The 21,417-nt window shown below is 41.3% G+C and overlaps 1 protein-coding gene and 1 pseudogene across 3 annotated transcripts in view; both read left to right on the top strand.

Annotated features, from left to right (window-relative positions):
- PLXNB2 (plexin B2) overlaps positions 1-21,417 on the top strand; it is a 357,268-nt gene that overhangs the window by 246,527 nt on the left and 89,324 nt on the right. For all 3 annotated transcript variants that reach the window (XM_063927157.1, XM_063927155.1, XM_063927156.1), the window contains 7 exons: positions 4,895-5,048; positions 5,167-5,284; positions 5,365-5,467; positions 7,691-7,792; positions 9,293-9,382; positions 9,743-9,824; positions 16,085-16,242. In XM_063927157.1, the coding sequence (XP_063783227.1) occupies positions 4,895-5,048; positions 5,167-5,284; positions 5,365-5,467; positions 7,691-7,792; positions 9,293-9,382; positions 9,743-9,824; positions 16,085-16,242 (807 nt within the window). The remainder of the gene's footprint in view (positions 1-4,894; positions 5,049-5,166; positions 5,285-5,364; positions 5,468-7,690; positions 7,793-9,292; positions 9,383-9,742; positions 9,825-16,084; positions 16,243-21,417) is intronic.
- Positions 277-395, top strand: LOC134937476 (5S ribosomal RNA; annotated as a pseudogene).

Here is a 21,417-nt window from a genome sequence, read left to right as displayed (position 1 = left end):
ATCTTCCAGCTGAGAACTACCCATCCCTTGGGATTCAATGAAGGATACGAGATCGCACCGTTCCTGTGATAAGGAGCCATGTTCCGGTCTCAATTTTTACTTTATTCATTTTTATCTCTCTTCACCCTTCGGGGGCATATATATTGAACCTCCATACACATGGCACTTGATGTATTTTCTAGTTAAAATCACAGCACTAAGCACTTGTATAGCTTGTCAATTTGCCTGTCATGTTAATAAATTCGGATTGCTGTGTAACTCAGTTATTTGTCCACAAGATACAGTCATACCACACTGGCGGACGCCCAATCTCGCCCGATCTTGGAAGCTAAGCAGTGTAGGGCCCAAATAGTACCAAGCGGGGAACCACTTGGGAAGACTGGGTACTGTACAATATGGGATACAATGAGCTCATAACATACCAGCAATGTAAAATATTAACATAAATACTGGCTCATTGACCACCATTCATATTCTCATTTTTACCTTACGCAAAGACCATGTATTTTACGCTGCACTGATAAATTAGTACACTATATATATCGCTATCTTGCGCTCCATCCAGCACCTAATATATTATATAATCACACACACAAAAAAAATTTTATTCACTGGTATACATAGATAAACCCTCCTCCTCCCAAATATTACATGTGCATTCTGCATTTTTCATATACTCCTCACTGGTGTAAATTAGTACACAGTATAAGTATATATGGTTAAAAACAGATATATGTTTCTAATGTATAGATAAGCATAGTGCATCACTAAACAAGACACTATATGCTATTACCAAGCATTAATAATTTTTGTTGGCCTCTTGCTAATGAATAGCTTATATATATATTATGAATGCTCCCTGAATACTTAAAAGCCCAGTCAGCGGTTTAATTCTCTTAACATGTATATAGAATTTTTTATCAAGCAATATGACCTCCTTCCCATATAACCTTCCCTATGCTCCAACTATAAAATGGACCAAAAACAACTTGTAAGGTATTAACCGTTGCTTTATTTGTTTGTTTTTCTATGCAATTTCGCATAAGCTGATAATGGCACCTTATGAACATGTCCTGCACTATAAGGCTTCATAAAGATGGCCGCCGGGATGACTGACAACATAAGTGACCCAATCAATATAAAGACACAAGCTGAGCTACGATGAAACAGGAAGTGCAGCTCCCTCAATAGAAAAATCACAAGCAGGAAGTGGGACAGCGCCCACATAGAGACGCGAATACCAGAAGCGGAACATCGGGCGCATGCGCTGTACACACAATCAGGAAGTGGGGCAGCGCTGCGCCTCAAAAGAGACGCGAATACCGGAAACGGGACACCGCGCGCATGCGCAGTGCGTAAAATCGGACGCAGGAAGCGGGGCGGAAGTGGGGCAAAAAGCGCCCCTGGACTCTTATCATCTCATTTTATAGTTTAATGCTAGTTACAGCACTCGTTTTTTAACTAAAGTCATCCCATGTAGACTAAGATCCATAGATCTACCCCTGGTAACATATATATTCTAATTTTCATTATGCCGCATGTAACAGTTTAACTAAGTAGCTCCAAACAGGAAGTGATGTCATATCCACATTGTTAATCACCTTGGCTATAAATAGAATGACTGCTCATTAGCCCTCTACCCCTTGATGAAGTCAGATGGACGAAACGCGTTGGGTATACCTCAAGTGACCTTCCTTTTCTAAGATAAGCACCTTTCTCTTATCTGAAATACTTTTATATACATCTAATGTTCCAGTTACGTTTTTATGTTTTAATTAAGTCTAATTTTATGTTTTAAGTGATTAAATCCAACCCCTTTCTTTTTTCTTGACTTTTTATATCATCCAAAAGTATACATATTTTTTATTGCTATTAAATGTCTGTTTTATAATAAATACCCCCCCCATCTTTTAGAAATACGTATTTTATCGTTTTTTCATATATATATCCTTTATAGTGTAGACACTGTTAGTCGCTATTACCCCTACCCTCCCTTGCACATATATATATATATATATATATATATATATATATATATATATATAGATCAATATGCATTCGGCACTCCAGTTAGTTATTCAAAATAAATGCCCGGAGCCTTCTCAAATAGGGAATTCCCCTGAATCATATACAGACATGAACGAACGGCACTCACAGGACTTACATAAATGAATGGGGCCTCAACCCATCAATTGTAATTGATGGGTTGAGGTCCCATTCATTTATGTAAGTCCTGTGAGTGCCGCTCGTTCATGTCTGTGTGTATATATATATATATATATATATATATATAAATTTATATATATATATAAATTTATTTATTTATTTATTTTTAGCAGGGAATGGGGGGGATGTTGTACTTTATGGAAGCCTTCATAAATACATGGGTATGAGGTTGAACACTTGCCAGTCTTGTCGTTGAATATGCTGAATATATTTATTAGTTCATAGCAGCAAATCACAGATATTTGTCGATGTTTCTGTCCTCTGGGGCACCACTGTCAAGTCATGTGTTGTTGTGCCTGTTCATTTCATCATTTTAGTTCATTAACAGCCTTTTTTAGTGCTCTCCTTTATACCAATGGTTTTTAAACTTTCTTGAATCACGGAGCCCTAGCGTATCAGCATATTTTCAAAGCACCCCTAGTCCAAAAGTTTTTATTGGTAAATAAAAACATATATATATATATATATATATATATATATATATATATATAGCCCAGATGGTTGTCCAGCACTCCAACACCTCTAACACCTGCTGCGGTGCCCGCTCTGTGTACTTGACATGCACCAGGAAACTGAGCCGCACTCACAGACTTGTAGATAGAATAAAACTCTGGCGTAAGACAAAAGAGTCACATAGCCTGGATGTAGTTCCAACGTTTCATGTCTCTTTATGACATTTTTTCAAGGATCCTTGTCTGTGAGTGCGGCTCAGTTTCCTGGTGCATATATATATATATATATATATATATATATATATATAAGCTCCCCGCAGGGAATAATACACAGACAGCGTCTGATGTCAATGTTACTAATATAACCTCTTCATCAGGACAAAACATTGAAAATGTTATATTAGTAACATTGAAACGCTTAAATTATCAGACGCTGTCTGTGTATTATTCCCTGCGGGGAGCTCTGAGTGCCGCCCACTGCTGCTATATACTCATGGTTCACAACGCTGTTTGGTACTTGGGGAAGGCATCGGCTGAATGTATAGTACCTTGATGGTGAATGGAGTGCTGCTGATTGATATATATATATATATATATATATATATATATATATATATATATATATACACATTTGTTTATATTTGTTTATATTATGTGTGTGTACATAACAAAAGAGGGCACTCACCAATTACATAAGAAAAGCTTAGTAGGTTATTTATTCATTGTAGAAATACATAGGTCAGGTCTATGCTTCGAACAACACAATGACCGTTTTCAAGGCATTAGTCAATTGTAAAATCTGTTCTTATGTACATATTTATGGATTCACCTCCTTGGAGTTGAGCACCATCTGGATGTATTTACAACAAGACATAGTTATATTGTGTTGGACATAGTTGTGGTTCTATTTGTCCACATGTTTTATGATTAGCAGCCACCAGCACTGGTTTTGCCCATCACTTTGATCATAAATAATTTGTTTTGGTATGTATATGTGTGTGTGTGTGTGTGTGTGTGTGTGTGTGTGTGTGTGTGTGTGTGTGTGTGTGTGTGTGTGTATATATATATATATATATATATATATATATATATATATATATATATCTTTGGTGTAGTGGCACTCGAAAGGTCTTGAGGTGAATAACCAATAAAGTAAGTCGACTCACGCCGTGCAGCATGCTAACGTTTCAGTTTACTTCTAATCTTTCATCAGAGCAGAGAACAAGTGTACATGATCTTACCTTTATAGAGAATCCACCATGTGAACATGCAAGCAAGAGCTCCTTGCTCGGCGCTGGGCCGGTAACGTCACTTGAGTGCAAAGTGCGCTCTGTAGCGCTGCTTCCGGTCGCGCCGTATCTAAGAAACAAACTTAAGAAAGCAGTGCCGTCGCCATAGCAACTCAATACAGAAAGACTAGAAACCGATACAGATCATAAAATCCGCTAGTGACTTAAAAAAGCTATTAGTCTGACCGCAAAGGACAGAAATAGAGCACGCTGGCTTTATACTTTAGACACTGTTGCTTCAAAGGGGCTCAATGAACAATTGAATTGGAACTGTTTTCTTTAATGCTGCATATTTTTGTACCATTTTTCTATACAGTTTAACTGTTTTCTATTCTCTAATGATTTTGTTCTATTTCTGTTCTTTGGTCAGACTAATTGCTTTTTTAAGTCACTAGCGGATTTTATGATCTGTATCGGTTTCTAGTCTTTCGGTATTGAGTTGCTGTGGTGACGGCACTGCTTTGTTTAGTTTGTTTCTTAGATACGGCGCAACCAGAAGCAGCGCTACAGAGCGCATGTCACACTCACGTGACGTCACCAGCCCTGCGCCAAGCACGGAGCTCTTGCTTGCATGTTCAGATTCTCTATAAAGGTAAGATCATGTACACTTGTTCTCTGTTCTGATGAAAGTTTAAAAGTAAACTGAAACGTTAACCTGCTGCATGGCGTGAGTCGCCTTACTTTATTGGTTATTCACCTCAAGACCCTACGAGTGCCACTACACCAAACATTTTATGTTTTCTGCTTCTCCAGCAGAACGGAAGAGGCACCAGGGCATTACTACATATATATATATATATGTATCATTAGTGCATGATATTATTAGGTGGGCACGTTCAAGAAAATGCTAGAAACAGATATGTAACCAGGGATGAACGGTTCCTTCATTGCAATGGATGGACTCTGATTATTTTTTTGCTGGGATAGGTTGTGTTAAAAGTGGAGCCTTCCATAACATTACTGGAAACGGACAAGTTGATGTGCAACTTTGGAGGAAACACCCAGGATGCCACATTGGGAAACGATGGGACAATTTCTTGCCATCACCCAGTGGATATTCCTCCAACTGAGATAGGCAAAGGTAAAAAATAAAAATGTATATATGTTCTTGAAAGCTAGAAACATGTTTTGTTTTAAAGAAAATATTATGTTTCTTTTGCATAACTTCTTTCTTGAAAAATACCTTTATTTTCTTACAGATTATGTTAATGTTGATATTGACTTATACTTTGCAAAGTCGGGACGTGTGTCATTTGCAAACTATTCCTATCAGTTCTACAACTGTGAAAAATCCATGAACCTCTCAGAAAACTTGCCGTAAGTAATTGTGAAATAGCTTGAAGCCGCTTGTTTCCTGTTTAGAGCATTACTAATCTGGAACATATCTTGATTCCCAGGTGCACATCTTGTGTAAATACAGAGTGGGAATGTCGATGGGACATTGCCAATCATGAGTGTGTTGACCCCTCTACAAGTGATGAACCAGTTACAATCAGCATGGTAAGCTTTTAACATAATAAGGGGTAAACATGGATTATGGAACTGTATAGTTTGAGGTGCAGATCAATGCTTGAAAATTAGACACCTAAAATTGATAACTCTCCTGAGTAATGTTGAAGGATTTGATTAATATTCCATAAAAAAAAATACATAACAAAAAATAAATACTTCTTAATTGATCATATTTGTTGTAAGGTATTAGAAAGGAAACATTTTTTCTATGTTACTATTGCAGCCAGCGTATTGAAGGAAATGTCCACTTCCTGTGCACATTAAGTTCATTAGTCTTCTAGTGGCCAATTTCATTCTGCGTGGTGATCTGCACGCATCCGAGGTTTTCCCGCAAACCTCTATGGGGTAAAAAACTGGTGATGTTTTCAGACATGAAATGCCATTCTGGTTTGGAACACCATAGCCACCGTACACAGTTGCCCCATTTGTGTGCACAATAAGTTTTTTTTTTTGTTCAAGGGCTTGCACAATTTTTTTTTTTTTTTTTTTTTTTTTTTTTAGCTTTTCTTTAGCTCTTTTTAAGTTTAGGGTTTGTTTTCTGAAAGTTATGTCTACTTACATAAAGCATTTATAAAGATAACTAATGAAAAATTAAATTGACATTTAAAGCTGTAACATATGTTAGAGTACCATATTAGCAATGTGTAAATCCTGTCTTAGATAAAATCCTTCCTTTTATACAAACAATGGCTTTGATGGATAGTAGCTCAATTAATGTAAAAAGGAAAATAAATAAAATGTTATGCATGACCATATTAATGTGTTGCCTGTGGTAGGTGAAAAATGTCACCCACTATGCATTAATCAATGCCACCTTATATACCCCTATTGATTGTATACGCTTTATGGCTAATAAAGGCATTAGACGTTTAATAAATCTGATTACATTGTCGATCTAGTTTGCTTCCACTAAATGGCAATTTGTTGTGCAGCTTCGATCTGAGTACTTGTAATTGATTTGTCTAAGTGCTGTGTAAGTACAGGCCGCTCACCAGTGAGAAACTGGGAAAGAACAGATTTAGACTACACAGGAAAAATCTTTAGTATCACCACAGCTACAAATGAGTGTTCTTTTGTCTGTTTATTTTTTAAAACTGTTGAAACATGACAATGTTGGGTGTATATGTAATAGCCATATACTGAAATTATATGGCTATATATATTTTGTCTTCCACTGGCATTTTGTAATGTGGATGCATTTCTTACTGTGGTATACCTTATCTTGTTCTACTGCAAATGTATTGTAAACCAGTGGTGTTTGATGCTTTAACAAATTTATTTTTGGTGGGAAATTTGGCTGCTTTCGCCTCTTTATAGCATACCCATGACCATTTTAGCCAAGATCAAATCCGATCCAGTTAGTTAAGTGTCTACTAATACTGTGGTTAAAATTTCTTTTGAAAGATTCCTATAGAAAAAAATTTAATTTCTAATACATGAATTGATGGGATATTATTTTCCCAGCACTGCGTAATGCTGTGACTCTATATAAACGATAAATAATAATGGTAAATATGTAGGTATTACTGGATCAGTAGTGGGATTGCCCAGAATTTTGGTCATTGATATGTTTCCTGGAATCCAAATAAGACCCAAATGTGGCTGCTTGAACCTCTTCTGCTGCTGCTACTTTTTGAGATCATGACCACGATAATTGCTCAAATGGAAAGCCTCTGATGTGTCCTGACTTCCCATATTGAAAATCTTTATAAAAGCCATACCATCTATAATTGAACATATCCCTTACAAGGTTGTCAACACCGTTTTTATCAAGGGAGTCATTCACTAATACAGAATGTAACTTTGGAGTTATATGGTGTAATTGGATTACTTTAACCTTGGAAATTGTGAATGATATTGACTGAATTGTTGCTGTCTCTCCTGGCCACAGCCTTTGATTACCTATTCATTGTTTCACTCAATTCATCCCTACTGTGTGTGTTTTGTTCATGTGTATGGTGACATTTTCTATTTCTGAAATAATTAAAAATGATGTAGGGTGGAATGTTGGCTTGGCATAGAGCAGAGCATCAGTGGGTGGTTTTAACTTTACCAATGGATCAGATTGGTGGTATTGCTTGCTAATTCAGGAACTCTTCATGTTGTCTCTGCTTAACTTGTTATGGCACACTGGCTTTACTACATATCGATTTCTTATCCCTATTCCCATGGTTTAGAATTTATTACATTATATTCTACACTGCTTTTCAGGAAGACAAGTGTCCACAGTTCTTAGAGCCAGAACCATTGTTTGTCCCAATGGCGCAAAAAATGACTATAACGTTTAATGGGCAGAATCTTGACTCTTTCCAGGTAATTTAACATTTTTTCTTTATTGTTTATTTTATAATATGTTTTGTTCAGAGTAATATGTTTTACCCAGTGCCGGAGTACTAATTAGGCAGAGTAGGCGCCAGCCTATGGGCCCCATGCCTTTTTAGGGGCTCCTGCGACAACTGAACAAAATAATATTGATAAAATAATATTGATTTGATCTTGAAAGAAAATTACACTCATGCATTCTTAAATTGTTTGCAAAAGATAGAAAAATGAATTAACTCAAAGAAACAAAAGCTTTAAATTGAGGACTCTATAGACAAAATAATGTGTTAGTGTAACAACTTAAATTACATAAACCATAGACATCAAATTCACATTACAGTTTCCAGATCGTAGGCTGTTGGTCGGTAATATTACAAACGTATTAGGAGATCATTTGTGAGGGAGACCCCGAGATTTCAACTGCCTAGTGGCTTCCAAATGGTTTTATCCGACACTGTAAGAGACATGTACGTCTATGGGAGCCGGTTCTCTGGGAGTATATTGATGGAATGGGAGGCAACTACATAAAAATATAATGTTTTTGGTTCATTTTTTATTTTAAAATATAGTTGTTGTTGTTATTATTATCCTTTATTTATATGGCGCCACAAGGGATCCGCAGCGCTCATTACAGAGTACATAAGCAAATGAGCAAAACAAGAAAACACCACTTACATTTCAAGACAATTTAGAACAAGTACGGAAAACTAGGGGGGTTAGGTGCCATTAAAGGGGAGTATAAGATAGTGTAAGTAAGAGAAGGAAAGGCACATGAGGGGTGAAGGCTTTGCTTTTGCTAGCTTACAATCTTAACTACTAAATGGCGATCCTTCATGGGATTGAAGACAAAACTTTAACAATAGAGCTTTATATATGCTAAGGGAGGTTAGTAGAGAAATGCTAATATTATTTCATGTTTGCATTTCAAATAAATAGCTGAGAAGATGAATATTTTTCACAGTACAAGTTGCACAAGTGGAGAAGGGTTTAGTACAAGCGTCTTTCTTAATTGGTGGCATCAAACGAAAGCAAACGTGTGCCTTTGCCGTTTCTCTCCAGTTTTCACTGAGTCTATTCCAAACATACTGTGCACTAATAAACTGCTGATCAGTAATACAGTACTTAAAATATTTTTTACAATGTTGTTGCTTTGTAATGATTCGGATTAATAAAAATAAGTATTTAAATGCTGGTTATTGCAGCCTGACTAGCACCCTTTGCCCAGCCGATTTGTCTCCCTATTCGCTCAGAAGTGCTTGCTACCCTATGGGGTAGCAAACATTTTTCAGCGAGATCCCGCCATCATAAAGGTAACCATAAAGTGTGACGGGTGTCATGCAGATTCATCTGGGCTAATCCGTTCGACAGCAATTGAATTCCCCCAGTGTCTCTTGTGGAAGGTTAGTAACACTTGGTTTAGTTATTCCTGTGAAATGAAATCAGAATTTTTCATACGTTATTTAAGTATACTTTTTTATTTCACAAATGCAGGGGGCATCATTTATTGCTGGTAACGATAAACTTAAGTACAAAGACACTGTATCGGAAGAAAATGGCATGTTCTCGCTCTCCCTCCCAGCGGTATGTTATGGTATTTAACTAAAGTAGAGTGAGAATGTCATACATGATCGAGTGGATATCTGCCATGTTAAATTCACATGAATTCATCAGTCCTTTGGTTTAAAATAACTAAATATGCACATATAGTGTCCAGTAAAGACAAACATGGCAACATATATTCTCTCATCAAAATATATTTTTGTGGATGTTTAAACTTTCAATTTTATTTAATCAAATTAAAAGAAAGGAGCCAAACCTTATGTTGTATTGATAATGCTAGTCATCCATAACTGTCAGCCTGAGCAGATCAGTGTATGGCAGGTATTATGCTTTGTCATCCTTTTTTTTATTACCTTTTATTCTTTTTTTCTTCCCTTTCAGTTCCCAGTGCAAAATAAAGAAATTGTTCCTCTGGATATTTACATTAAAGTGAATGAAAAGAAGATTGACAGCAAACTGAATGGTATGTGTATGTGGTAGTACTTTATCACTTTCCTATTCATATCTGCAGAGTGAGGGTCATATAGACTAGCTCAGTATTATTTCTTCCATGAAGGGAACCAGATCTATTCTGATACTCTCACTTGCTGAATTATGAACAGTTATTTTGTTAATGATATGTTATTCAATATTGCCTAGGTTTGTCTAGGATAGGACCAAGAGAAAGCCCAATCTTTATGCTAGTGGTCTATTGATCAAGTGCTCTGTGTCTCCCCCATTCACTCCAGTCCATTTTATTCATGTGCTTTTTATTTGTGTAGAGAATTGCCATAAAGCCTGGAGGACATGGTTAATAGCAGTTGTGTTTAGTGTGCTAACTTAGTTTTAATAGCATGTTACACAAGCTGAGTAGCATGCTAGTTGCTCAAGCCACAGAACCACTCCTTTTTGCATCAGACTACTCAAGATCTATATTAATCTAAAGAGGTGGTTGAGAGGCTTCTGTTTAATTCACACTGTTGAGTTTATAAATTGGCACCAAATTTTGTCTGTCTGTCCTCAAGGCACCCTAACAGTACAGGTTTTAAGGACAGGGACAGACTTGGACTATCTGATAGCCCGGGTATTCTTGTACTGTGCACAAAAAAAGGGAGCATGCTCACAGCAGCATGTCACGGGGGCCTGGCCTTGCAGCACTCTCTGTATTCCGGAAGGCCAAGCAGAGCACTTGGAGGTGGAGCTGCCCAGCCAGTCCACGTGTATGTGAACTGGACGGCCAAGCCAACTGCTCAGTCAGCCCCGCTCTCTCTGCATGACTGGCCAGATTGGCAGTCTGACCCTGTTAGACTACTTGTCTGGCATGGTTGCATCTTTTGTGACCATCCCAGGCAGTGCACTACCTGATCTGGTCGCAAATGATGTGACCAGTCAGAAACACACCGTGGGTAGCTGCAGGAAGAGAATCTTGCCGCATCTGCTGATTGGTCAGCACAACCGCTACAGACATTAGCAGCCACTCAGGAATTGTAAATTAACCAACCCTCAGCCCTATAGTGTTTACCTGGTGGCTGCTCAGATGAGCAGTCATTGGGAAAATCAAAGTTGCAATTTTCCTGATGATCTGATGTTTGGAAAAAATATTACATTTTTTACAAATATTTAAAAATGTTTTTCAGTACTTTGTTTGGATACGCTTAAATACATGTTTCTCACCTAATTCATTCATAAAGCGGTTCTTAGAAAAAAAAATATTCCAGTTAAGTGATTAAGGATATACATGCTTGAGCAAAGGTGGTTTAATTAATGAAGCGGTCGTATTGATTTAACAATATGTGCTTAAGTATGGTTTATACTTTAAAACCTGGACTGTTAGACAACCTTGAGCACCGGGATTGGAAGCCATGGCTGTAAACTCTCATATTGACCATATATGTAATTTAGGAAGAGCAGAGCAGCCAATAATTAGCTTTGGTCTTAGGGGATCATTCTGACCTGGTTGCACGCTGCCGTTCATTGCAGCGATCAAGTCAGAAGTGCGCATGGCTGACAGCCGACGGCTGTTGTTGCCTAGCGATCGCCTCTGCCTGATTGGCAGGCAGAGGTGGTCGCTGGGCGGGAGGGGGTGGCACGGCGGCTTCTGGCAGCCGTTTTGTGGGTGCTGTCCGGCCAACGCAGGCATGGCCGGACCATGCGGGAGGTGGGCCGCAGCGGCTGCGTGATGTCACACGCAGCCGCTACGACCTGGGCAGCGACGAGTAGCTCCCGGCCAGCGTGCAAGAGCTGCGCTGGCCGGGAGCTACTCCTGAAGTAAATAAAAAAGCATTGCCGCTGTGCGATGCTTTTGTACTTCTGCGTGGGAGGTCAGGCCAGACATGCGGGCGGACTAGCCCTGTGCTGGGTGTGTGTGTGTGTGTGTGTCCCGCATGTCTGTGTATGTGATCGTAGCCCTGCTAAATGTAGCACAGTTACGATCAACTCTTTTTTTGGGGGGGAATGACCCCCTTAATTATATTTCTGCTAAACTGCACATATTTATAGAGCAGATGACAGTGTTTTCAAAGGGGAACAGGTTGGGTGAAGGAGTCTGTTTTTAGGTGAGGGTGTACATTTTAAAGTAAGAGATTTCATTGTGTGGAGCAAGACTTTTACAAATGCTTGACATGTAAAGGGCTCATAGCCATATATACTAGAGATGAGCGCCTGAAATTTTTCGGGTTTTGTGTTTTGGTTTTGGGTTCGGTTCCGCGGCCGTGTTTTGGGTTCGAACGCGTTTTGGCAAAACCTCACCGAATTATTTTTGTCGGATTCGGGTGTGTTTTGGATTCGGGTGTTTTTTTCCAAAAACACTAAAAAACAGCTTAAATCATAGAATTTGGGGGTCATTTTGATCCCAAAGTATTATTAACCTCAAAAACCATAATTTACACTCATTTTCAGTCTATTCTGAATACCTCACACCTCACAATATTATTTTTAGTCCTAAAATTTGCACCGAGGTCGCTGTGTGAGTAAGATAAGCGACCCTAGTGGCCGACACAAACACCGGGCCCATCTAGGAGTGGCACTGCAGTGTCACGCAGGATGTCCCTTCCAAAAAACCCTCCCCAAACAGCACATGACGCAAAGAAAAAAAGAGGCGCAATGAGGTAGCTGTGTGAGTAAGATTAGCGACCCTAGTGGCCGACACAAACACCGGGCCCATCTAGGAGTGGCACTGCAGTGTCACGCAGGATGGCCCTTCCAAAAAACCCTCCCCAAACAGCACATGACGCAAAGAAAAAAAGAGGCGCAATGAGGTAGCTGACTGTGTGAGTAAGATTAGCGACCCTAGTGGCCGACACAAACACCGGGCCCATCTAGGAGTGGCACTGCAGTATGTATGTATAAAGAAAGAAAAAAAAACCACGGTTAGGTGGTATATACAATTATGGACGGGCTGCCGAGTGCCGACACAGAGGTAGCCACAGCCGTGAACTACCGCACTGTACTGTGTCTGCTGCTAATATATAGACTGGTTGATAAAGAGATAGTATACTCGTAACTAGTATGTATGTATAAAGAAAGAAAAAAAAACCACGGTTAGGTCACTGGTATATACAATTATGGACGGGCTGCCGAGTGCCGACACAGAGGTAGCCACAGCCGTGAACTACCGCACTGTACTGTGTCTGCTGCTAATATATAGACTGGTTGATAAAGAGATAGTATACTCGTAACTAGTATGTATGTATAAAGAAAGAAAAAAAAACCACGGTTAGGTCACTGGTATATACAATTATGGACGGGCTGCCGAGTGCCGACACAGAGGTAGCCACAGCCGTGAACTACCGCACTGTACTGTGTCTGCTGCTAATATATAGACTGGTTGATAAAGAGATAGTATACTCGTAACTAGTATGTATGTATAAAGAAAGAAAAAAAAACCACGGTTAGGTCACTGGTATATACAATTATGGACGGGCTGCGGAGTGCCGACACAGAGGTAGCCACAGCCGTGAACTACCGCACTGTACTGTGTCTGCTGCTAATATATAGACTGGTTGATAAAGAGATAGTATACTCGTAACTAGTATGTATGTATAAAGAAAGAAAAAAAAACCACGGTTAGGTGGTATATACAATTATGGACGGGCTGCCGAGTGCCGACACAGAGGTAGCCACAGCCGTGAACTACCGCACTGTACTGTGTCTGCTGCTAATATATAGACTGGTTGATAAAGAGATAGTATACTCGTAACTAGTATGTATGTATAAAGAAAGAAAAAAAAACCACGGTTAGGTCACTGGTATATACAATTATGGACGGGCTGCCGAGTGCCGACACAGAGGTAGCCACAGCCGTGAACTACCGCACTGTACACTGGTTGATAAAGAGATAGTAGTATACTCGTAACAACTAGTATGACGACGGTATAAAGAATGAAAAAAAAACCACGGTTAGGTGGTATATAATACAATTATGGTTGGACGGACTGCCTGCCGAGTGCCGACACAGAGGTAGCCACAGCCGTGAACTACCGCACTGTACACTGGTTGATAAAGAGATAGTAGTATACTCGTAACAACTAGTATGACGACGGTATAAAGAATGAAAAAAAAACCACGGTTAGGTGGTATATAATACAATTATGGTTGGACGGACTGCCTGCCGAGTGCCGACACAGAGGTAGCCACAGCCGTGAACTACCGCACTGTACACTGGTTGATAAAGAGATAGTAGTATACTCGTAACAACTAGTATGACGACGGTATAAAGAACGAAAAAAAAACCACGGTTAGGTGGTATATATTATAATACAATTATGGATGGACGGACTGCCTGCCGAGTTCCGACACAGAGGTAGCCACAGCCGTGAACTACCGCACTGTACACTGGTTGATAAAGAGATAGTAGTATACTCGTAACAACTAGTATGACGACGGTATAAAGAACGAAAAAAAAACCACGGTTAGGTGGTATATATTATAATACAATTATGGATGGACGGACTGCCTGCCGAGTTCCGACACAGAGGTAGCCACAGCCGTGAACTACCGCACTGTACACTGGTTGATAAAGAGATAGTAGTATACTCGTAACAACTAGTATGACTATGACGACGGTATAAAGAAAGAAAAAAAAAACCACGGTTAGGTGGTATATAATACAATTATGGATGGACGGACTGCCTGCCGAGTGCCGACACAGAGGTAGCCACAGCCGTGAACTACCGCACTGTACTGTGTCTGCTGCTAATATAGACTGGTTGATAAAGAGATAGTATACAATACTACTAATATACTGGTGGTCAGGCACTGGTCACCACTAGTCACACTGGCAGTGGCACTCCTGCAGCAAAAGTGTGCACTGTTTAATTTTAATATAATATTATTTATCATGTACTCCTGGCTCCTGCTATAACAACCTGCAGTGCTCCCCAGTCTCCCCCACAATTATAAGCTTTATATACAATACATTGATGTGCAGCACACTGGGCTGAGCAGTGCACACAGACTGAGTCACTGTGTGACTGTGTATCGTTTTTTTCAGGCAGAGAACGGATATATTAAATAAAACAAACAACTGCACTGTCTCTGGTGGTCACTGGTCACTGTGGTCGTCAGTCACTAAACTCTGTCTGCACTCTGCACTCTCTTCTAATCTACAGTATCACAGCAATCTCTCTCTCTCTCTCTCTCTTCTAAATCTAATCTAAATGGAGAGGACGCCAGCCACGTCCTCTCCCTATCAATCTCAATGCACGTGTGAAAATGGCGGCGACGCGCGGCTCCTTATATAGAATCCGAGTCTCGCGATAGAATCCGAGCCTCGCGAGAATCCGACAGCGTCATGATGACGTTCGGGCGCGCTCGGGTTAACCGAGCAAGGCGGGAAGATCCGAGTCGCTCGGACCCGTGAAAAAAAAAGTGAAGTTCGTGCGGGTTCGGATTCAAAGAAACCGAACCCGCTCATCTCTAATATATACTCTGCAGAAAATGTTTCATTTTACATCAGCTTAGAGCTTTAGGGGCCGTCTGATTGTGTCCTATACTTGTAATGAGATCCATGTTTCATTTAATTGGAGAAGTGTGTTTCTAGATGTATTTCAAGCAATATAATCCAAAGCTTCACTCACACAAAAGTGAGAAACCTAATAAACCGTTTCTGGGCTGATTTAATTAGCCACGCGTTACATGTACTGCCCTGTGTCCCAACATTTTTGCCCTTAAGATAAGACATTTTTCCATTGTGTTTCTCCAGTGTGAAGCTTTGATCTAAGATGAAATAGCTAAAAGTCACGGACACAGGTTATTAATTCACATTAAGCAATTTTCAGCTTACCTGCTGCTAATTGAATTGGTCCCTCAATATTCCCCTTGATCATGATTCATTTATATTAACTGAGCAGCAGCATTATTGGAAAAAAGCTGCAAAGTTTTGTGTAAGGAAAGTGTTGGTTGTGATGTGGTACTAGGCTGGTAGAAGGCAGGACTTTGGTGTGACATTTACAGTTTAGCAGCATGCCACTCTTCACATTTCCCCACCCCCTAACACACCTAGGCTGACTTCTAGAGGTACCTCCTCAAGCAGCGCTCTGGGCAGGTCATCCAGGCACCTGCAATACCAAGGTAATTATGTGTACACATCCATTATGCTTCCTAAACGAGGCCCAGTATGTCTTCCCATTACCATTCTCCCTCACTTTTATTTCTGTATGCTGTAAACACTTTATTTTCACAACTAGAAATTTATTACGATGATGATTCTTTTCTATTAACACTGTGATTTTCTTTTATTCCTAGTGAATCTTTATAACTGTTTTTATGGAAGAAGTGACTGCAGCTTGTGTCTGGCGGCTGATCCAAAATACCATTGTGTCTGGTGTAACAACAAATGTGTCTATAAAGATATGTGTAGGGGTACAGGTGCCACAGAGTGCCCGGCTCCTATCATCACAGATGTAAGAACATACCTTTTGTATTGATAATCGCATCCCTCAGTCTCTTTTGTGGGGCTGTCACATGTTCCCCAGCCTCCCTGTAGGGTTGCACAGGATTGTGAAATTACAGTTCTCTATCTTTCTATTGCAGTTTTTCTATTAAGCAAGGTCTGGACAGTGTTGAAAGATTCACTGTATACCATTATTTTTTGTCTACCTCTGTTACATATTTTATAACAAGTTAATATCTGTGCTTGCAATGTAACTACAGGCCAGCGCTGAGCGCTAACACGTAAGCATGTGTTATATATTAATCACAAAAAACTAAAAGTAGACATTCATGTAATTTTGAAGGGGGATGCCTTAATAAATGATTACCAATATTCATATGGTGAAATGCTACCAAAGTGTAGTCCTATCAACTACTCGAGGGTCAATGAGATTATCAATAACTGCTACCACTTTGCCTGCTCCTTCATATTTCCTTTCCTTTCAGTCCCTTGCCACAACCTAAATGATGTCATGCCTATGTTGCGTGACATATATGCTTGCTGCTTACACCCTCGCACTGTTGCATTGTGAGACATTTGTCACTGTTCAGTAAGGTTATCCGGAGACTCTGGGGGAAGGGGAGGGGAATATGGGAAAGATAATGAATAGCGAGATCTGCAGACAACTTCTTTATCCTATCACAGAATGTAGGTAAAGTCCTATCACACATTAATATTTACTTTAGACAAATACAAAATGAAAATGCAGTATTAGTCCCATTAGTAAGATAATGTGTTTGCTGTAGGTTAAGCAACTTGAGCCAGCGTTTCTGCATAACGGAACAAGAGATATCAGACTTAACTGTGTAAGATTGCAAAATAACCCAAAAATAACCTTCATTAAAGGACACAAACCTTTTTTTAAGTATTAAACAATTTACAGCTGGAAAAAAAAATAAGAATTTACTTACCGATAATTCTATTTCTCATAGTCCGTAGTGGATGCTGGGACTCCGTCAGGACCATGGGGAATAGCGGGCTCCGCAGGAGACAGGGCACATCTAAATAAAGCTTTTAGGATCACATGGTGCGTACTGGCTCCTCCCCCTATGACCCTCCTCCAAGCCTCAGTTAGGTACTGTGCCCGGACGAGCGTACACAATAAGGAAGGATCTTGAATCCCGGGTAAGACTCATACCAGCCACACCAATCACACCGTACAACTTGTGATCTGAACCCAGTTAACAGTATGATAACAAAAAACGAAGTAGCCTCTGAAAAGATGGCTCACAACAATAGTAATAACCCGATCTTTGTAACAATAACTATGTACAAGTATTGCAGACAATCCGCACTTGGGATGGGCGCCCAGCATCCACTACGGACTATGAGAAATAGAATTATCGGTAAGTAAATTCTTATTTTCTCTAACGTCCTAGTGGATGCTGGGACTCCGTCAGGACCATGGGGATTATACCAAAGCTCCCAAACGGGCGGGAGAGTGCGGATGACTCTGCAGCACCGAATGAGAGAACTCCAGGTCCTCCTTAGCCAGAGTATCAAATTTGTAAAATTTTACAAACGTGTTCTCCCCTGACCACGTAGCTGCTCGGCAAAGTTGTAATGCCGAGACCCCTCTGGCAGCCGCCCAAGATGAGCCCACTTTCCTTGTGGAGTGGGCCTTTACAGATTTAGGCTGTGGCAGGCCTGCCACAGAATGTGCAAGTTGGATTGTGCTACAGATCCAACGTGCAATCGTCTGTTTAGACGCAGGAGCACCCATCTTGTTGGGTGCATACAATATAAACAACGAGTCAGATTTTCTGACTCCAGCTGTCCTTGAAATATATATTTTTAATGCTCTGACAACGTCCAGTAACTTGGAGTCCTCCAAGTCGCTAGTAGCCGCAGGCACCACAATAGGCTGGTTCAAGTGAAAAGCCGAAACCACCTTAGGGAGAAAATGAGGACGTGTCCGCAGTTCTGCCCTGTCCGAATGGAAAATCAGATATGGGCTTTTGTATGATAAAGCCGCCAACTCTGAAACTCTCCTGGCTGAAGCCAGGGCCAATAGCATGGTTACCTTCCATGTAAGGTATTTTAAATCTACCGATTTTAGAGGCTCAAACCAATGAGATTTGAGAAAATTCAAAACTACGTTCAAATCCCACGGTGCCACTGGAGGCACTATTGGGGGTTGTATATGTAGTACACCTTTGACAAAAGTTTGTACTTCAGGCACTGATGCCAATTCCTTCTGGAAGAAGATTGATAAGGCCGAAATTTGAACTTTAATGGACCCCAATTTTAGGCCCATAGACAATCCTGCTTGCAGGAAATGTAAGAATCGACCCAATTGAAATTCTTCCGTTGGAGCCTTCTTGGCCTCACACCACGCAACATATTTTCGCCAAATGCGGTGATAATGTTGTACAGTCACTTCCTTTCTAGCCTTAATCAAGGTAGGAATAACTTCCTCTGGAATGCCCTTTTCTTTTAGAATCCGGCGTTCAACCGCCATGCCGTCAAACGCAGACGCGGTAAGTCTTGGAACATACAAGGTCCCTGCTGAAGCAGATCCCTTCTTAGAGGTAGAGGCCATGGATCCTCCGTGAGCATCTCTTGAAGTTCCGGATACCAAGTTCTTCTTGGCCAGTCCGGAGCCACCAGTATTGTTCTTACTCCTCTTTTCCGTATAATTCTCAGTACCTTTGGTATGAGAGGCAGAGGAGGGAACACATACACTGACTGGTACACCCACGGTGTTACCAGAGCGTCCACAGCTATTGCCTGAGGGTCTCTTGACCTGGCGCAATATCTGTCCAATTTTTTGTTGAGGCGAGACGCCATCATGTCCACCTTTGGTCTTTCCCAACGGTTCACAATCATGTGGAAGACTTCTGGATGAAGTCCCCACTCTCCCGGGTGAAGGTCGTGTCTGCTGAGGAAGTCTGCTTCCCAGTTGTCCACTCCCGGGATGAACACTGCTGACAGTGCTATGACATGATTCTCCGCCCAGCGCAGAATCCTTGCAGCTTCTGTCATTGCTCTTCTGCTTCTCGTGCCGCCTTGTCGGTTTACGTGGGCGACTGCCGTGATGTTGTCCGACTGGATCAACACCGGCTGACCCTGAAGCAGCGATTTTGCCAGGCTTAGAGCATTGTAGATCGCTCTTAGCTCCAGTATATTTATGTGAAGGGACGTCTCCAGGTTTGACCACACGCCCTGGAAGTTTCTTCCCTGTGTGACTGCTCCCCAGCCTCGTAGGCTGGCATCCGTAGTCACCAGGACCCAGTCCTGTATGCCGAATCTGCGGCCCTCTAACAGATGGGCACTCTGCAACCACCACAGGAGAGACAACCTTGTTCTTGGTGACAGTGTTATCCGCTGATGCATGTGCAGATGCGATCCGGACCATTTGTCCAGCAGATCCCACTGAAATGTCCGTGCATGGAATCTGCCGAATGGAATCGCTTCGTAAGAAGCCACCATCTTTCCCAGGACTCTTGTGCATTGATGTACTGACACAGTTCCTGGTTTTAGGAGGTTCCTGACAAGTTCGGATAACTCCCTTGCTTTCTCCTCTGGGAGAAACACCTTTTTCTGAACCGTGTCCAGAATCATTCCCAGGAACAGCAGACGAGTTGTCGGGGTCAATTGAGATTTTGGAAGATTCAGAATCCACCCGTGTTGCTGAAGCACTACCTGGGTTAGTGCTACACCGACTTCCAGCTGTTCTCTGGACTTTGCCCTTATCAGGAGATCGTCCAAGTAAGGGATAATTAATACGCCTTTTCTTCGTAGAAGAACCATCATTTCGGTCATTACCTTGGTAAAGACCCGAGGGGCCGTGGACAAACCAAACGGCAGCGTTTGAAACTGATAATGACAGTCTTGTATCACGAACCTGAGATACCCTTGGTGTGAGGGGTAAATTGGGACATGCAGATAAGCATCCTTTATGTCCAGGGACACCATGAAGTCCCCTTCTTCCAGATTCGCTATCACTGCTCTGAGTGACTCCATCTTGAACTTGAATTTCTGTATGTACAGGTTCAAGGATTTCAGGTTTAGAATAGGTCTTACCGAACCGTCCGGCTTCGGTACCACAAATAGTGTGGAATAATACCCCTTTCCCTGTTGTAGGAGGTGTACCTTGACTATCACCTGCTGAGAATACAGCTTGTGAATGGCTTCCAAAACCGACGTCCTTTCTGAGGGAGACGTTGGTAAAGCAGACTTTAGGAACCGGCGAGGGGGAGACCTTTCGAACTCCAACATGTAACCCTGAGATATTATCTGCAGGATCCACGGGTCCACTTGTGAGCGAGCCCACTGATTGCTGAAAATCTTGAGTCGACCCCCCACCGCTCCTGAGTCCGCTTGTAAAGCCCCAGCGTCATGCTGATGGCTTTGTAGAACCCGGGGCGGGCTTCTGGTCCTGGGCAGGGGCTGCTTGCTGCCCTCTCTTACCCTTTCCTCTGCCTCGCGGCAGATAAGACTGTCCTTTTGGTCGCTTGTTTTTATAGGAGCGAAAGGACTGCGGCTGAAAAGACGGTGTCTTTTTCTGTTGGGAGGGGGTCTGAGGTAAAAAAGTGGATTTGCCGGCAGTTGCCGTGGCCACCAGGTCCGAAAGACCGACCCCAAATAATTCCTCTCCTTTATATGGCAATACTTCCATATGCCTTTTGGAATCCGCATCACCTGACCACTGTCGCGTCCATAAACTTCTTCTGGCAGATATGGACATCGCGCTTACTCTTGATGCTAGAGTACAAATATCCCTCTGAGCATCTCGCATATAAAGAAAAGCATCCTTTAATTGCTCTAGAGTCAATAGAATACTGTCCCTATCCAGGGTATCAATATTTTCAGTCAGAGAATCCAACCACACTACCCCAGCACTGCACATCCAGGCTGAGGCTACTGCCGGTCGCAGTATAACACCAGTATGTGTGTATATACTCTTCAGTGTAGTTTCCAGCCTCCTATCTGCTGGATCCTTGAGGGCGGCCGTATCAGGAGACGGCAACGCCACTTGCTTTGATAAACGTGTGAGCGCCTTATCCACCCTAGGGGGTGTTTCCCAGCGCGCCCTAACCTCTGGTGGGAAGGGGTATAATGCCAATAACTTCTTGGAAATTAGCAGTTTTCTATCTGGGTTAACCCACGCTTCGTCACACACGTCATTCAATTCCTCTGATTC

This window comes from Pseudophryne corroboree, chromosome 6 (assembly GCF_028390025.1).
Source record: "Pseudophryne corroboree isolate aPseCor3 chromosome 6, aPseCor3.hap2, whole genome shotgun sequence".
Lineage (NCBI taxonomy): Eukaryota > Metazoa > Chordata > Amphibia > Anura > Myobatrachidae > Pseudophryne > Pseudophryne corroboree.
Note: the sequence above shows the minus strand (reverse complement) of the source record. Positions and strands in the feature narration are given on the sequence as shown.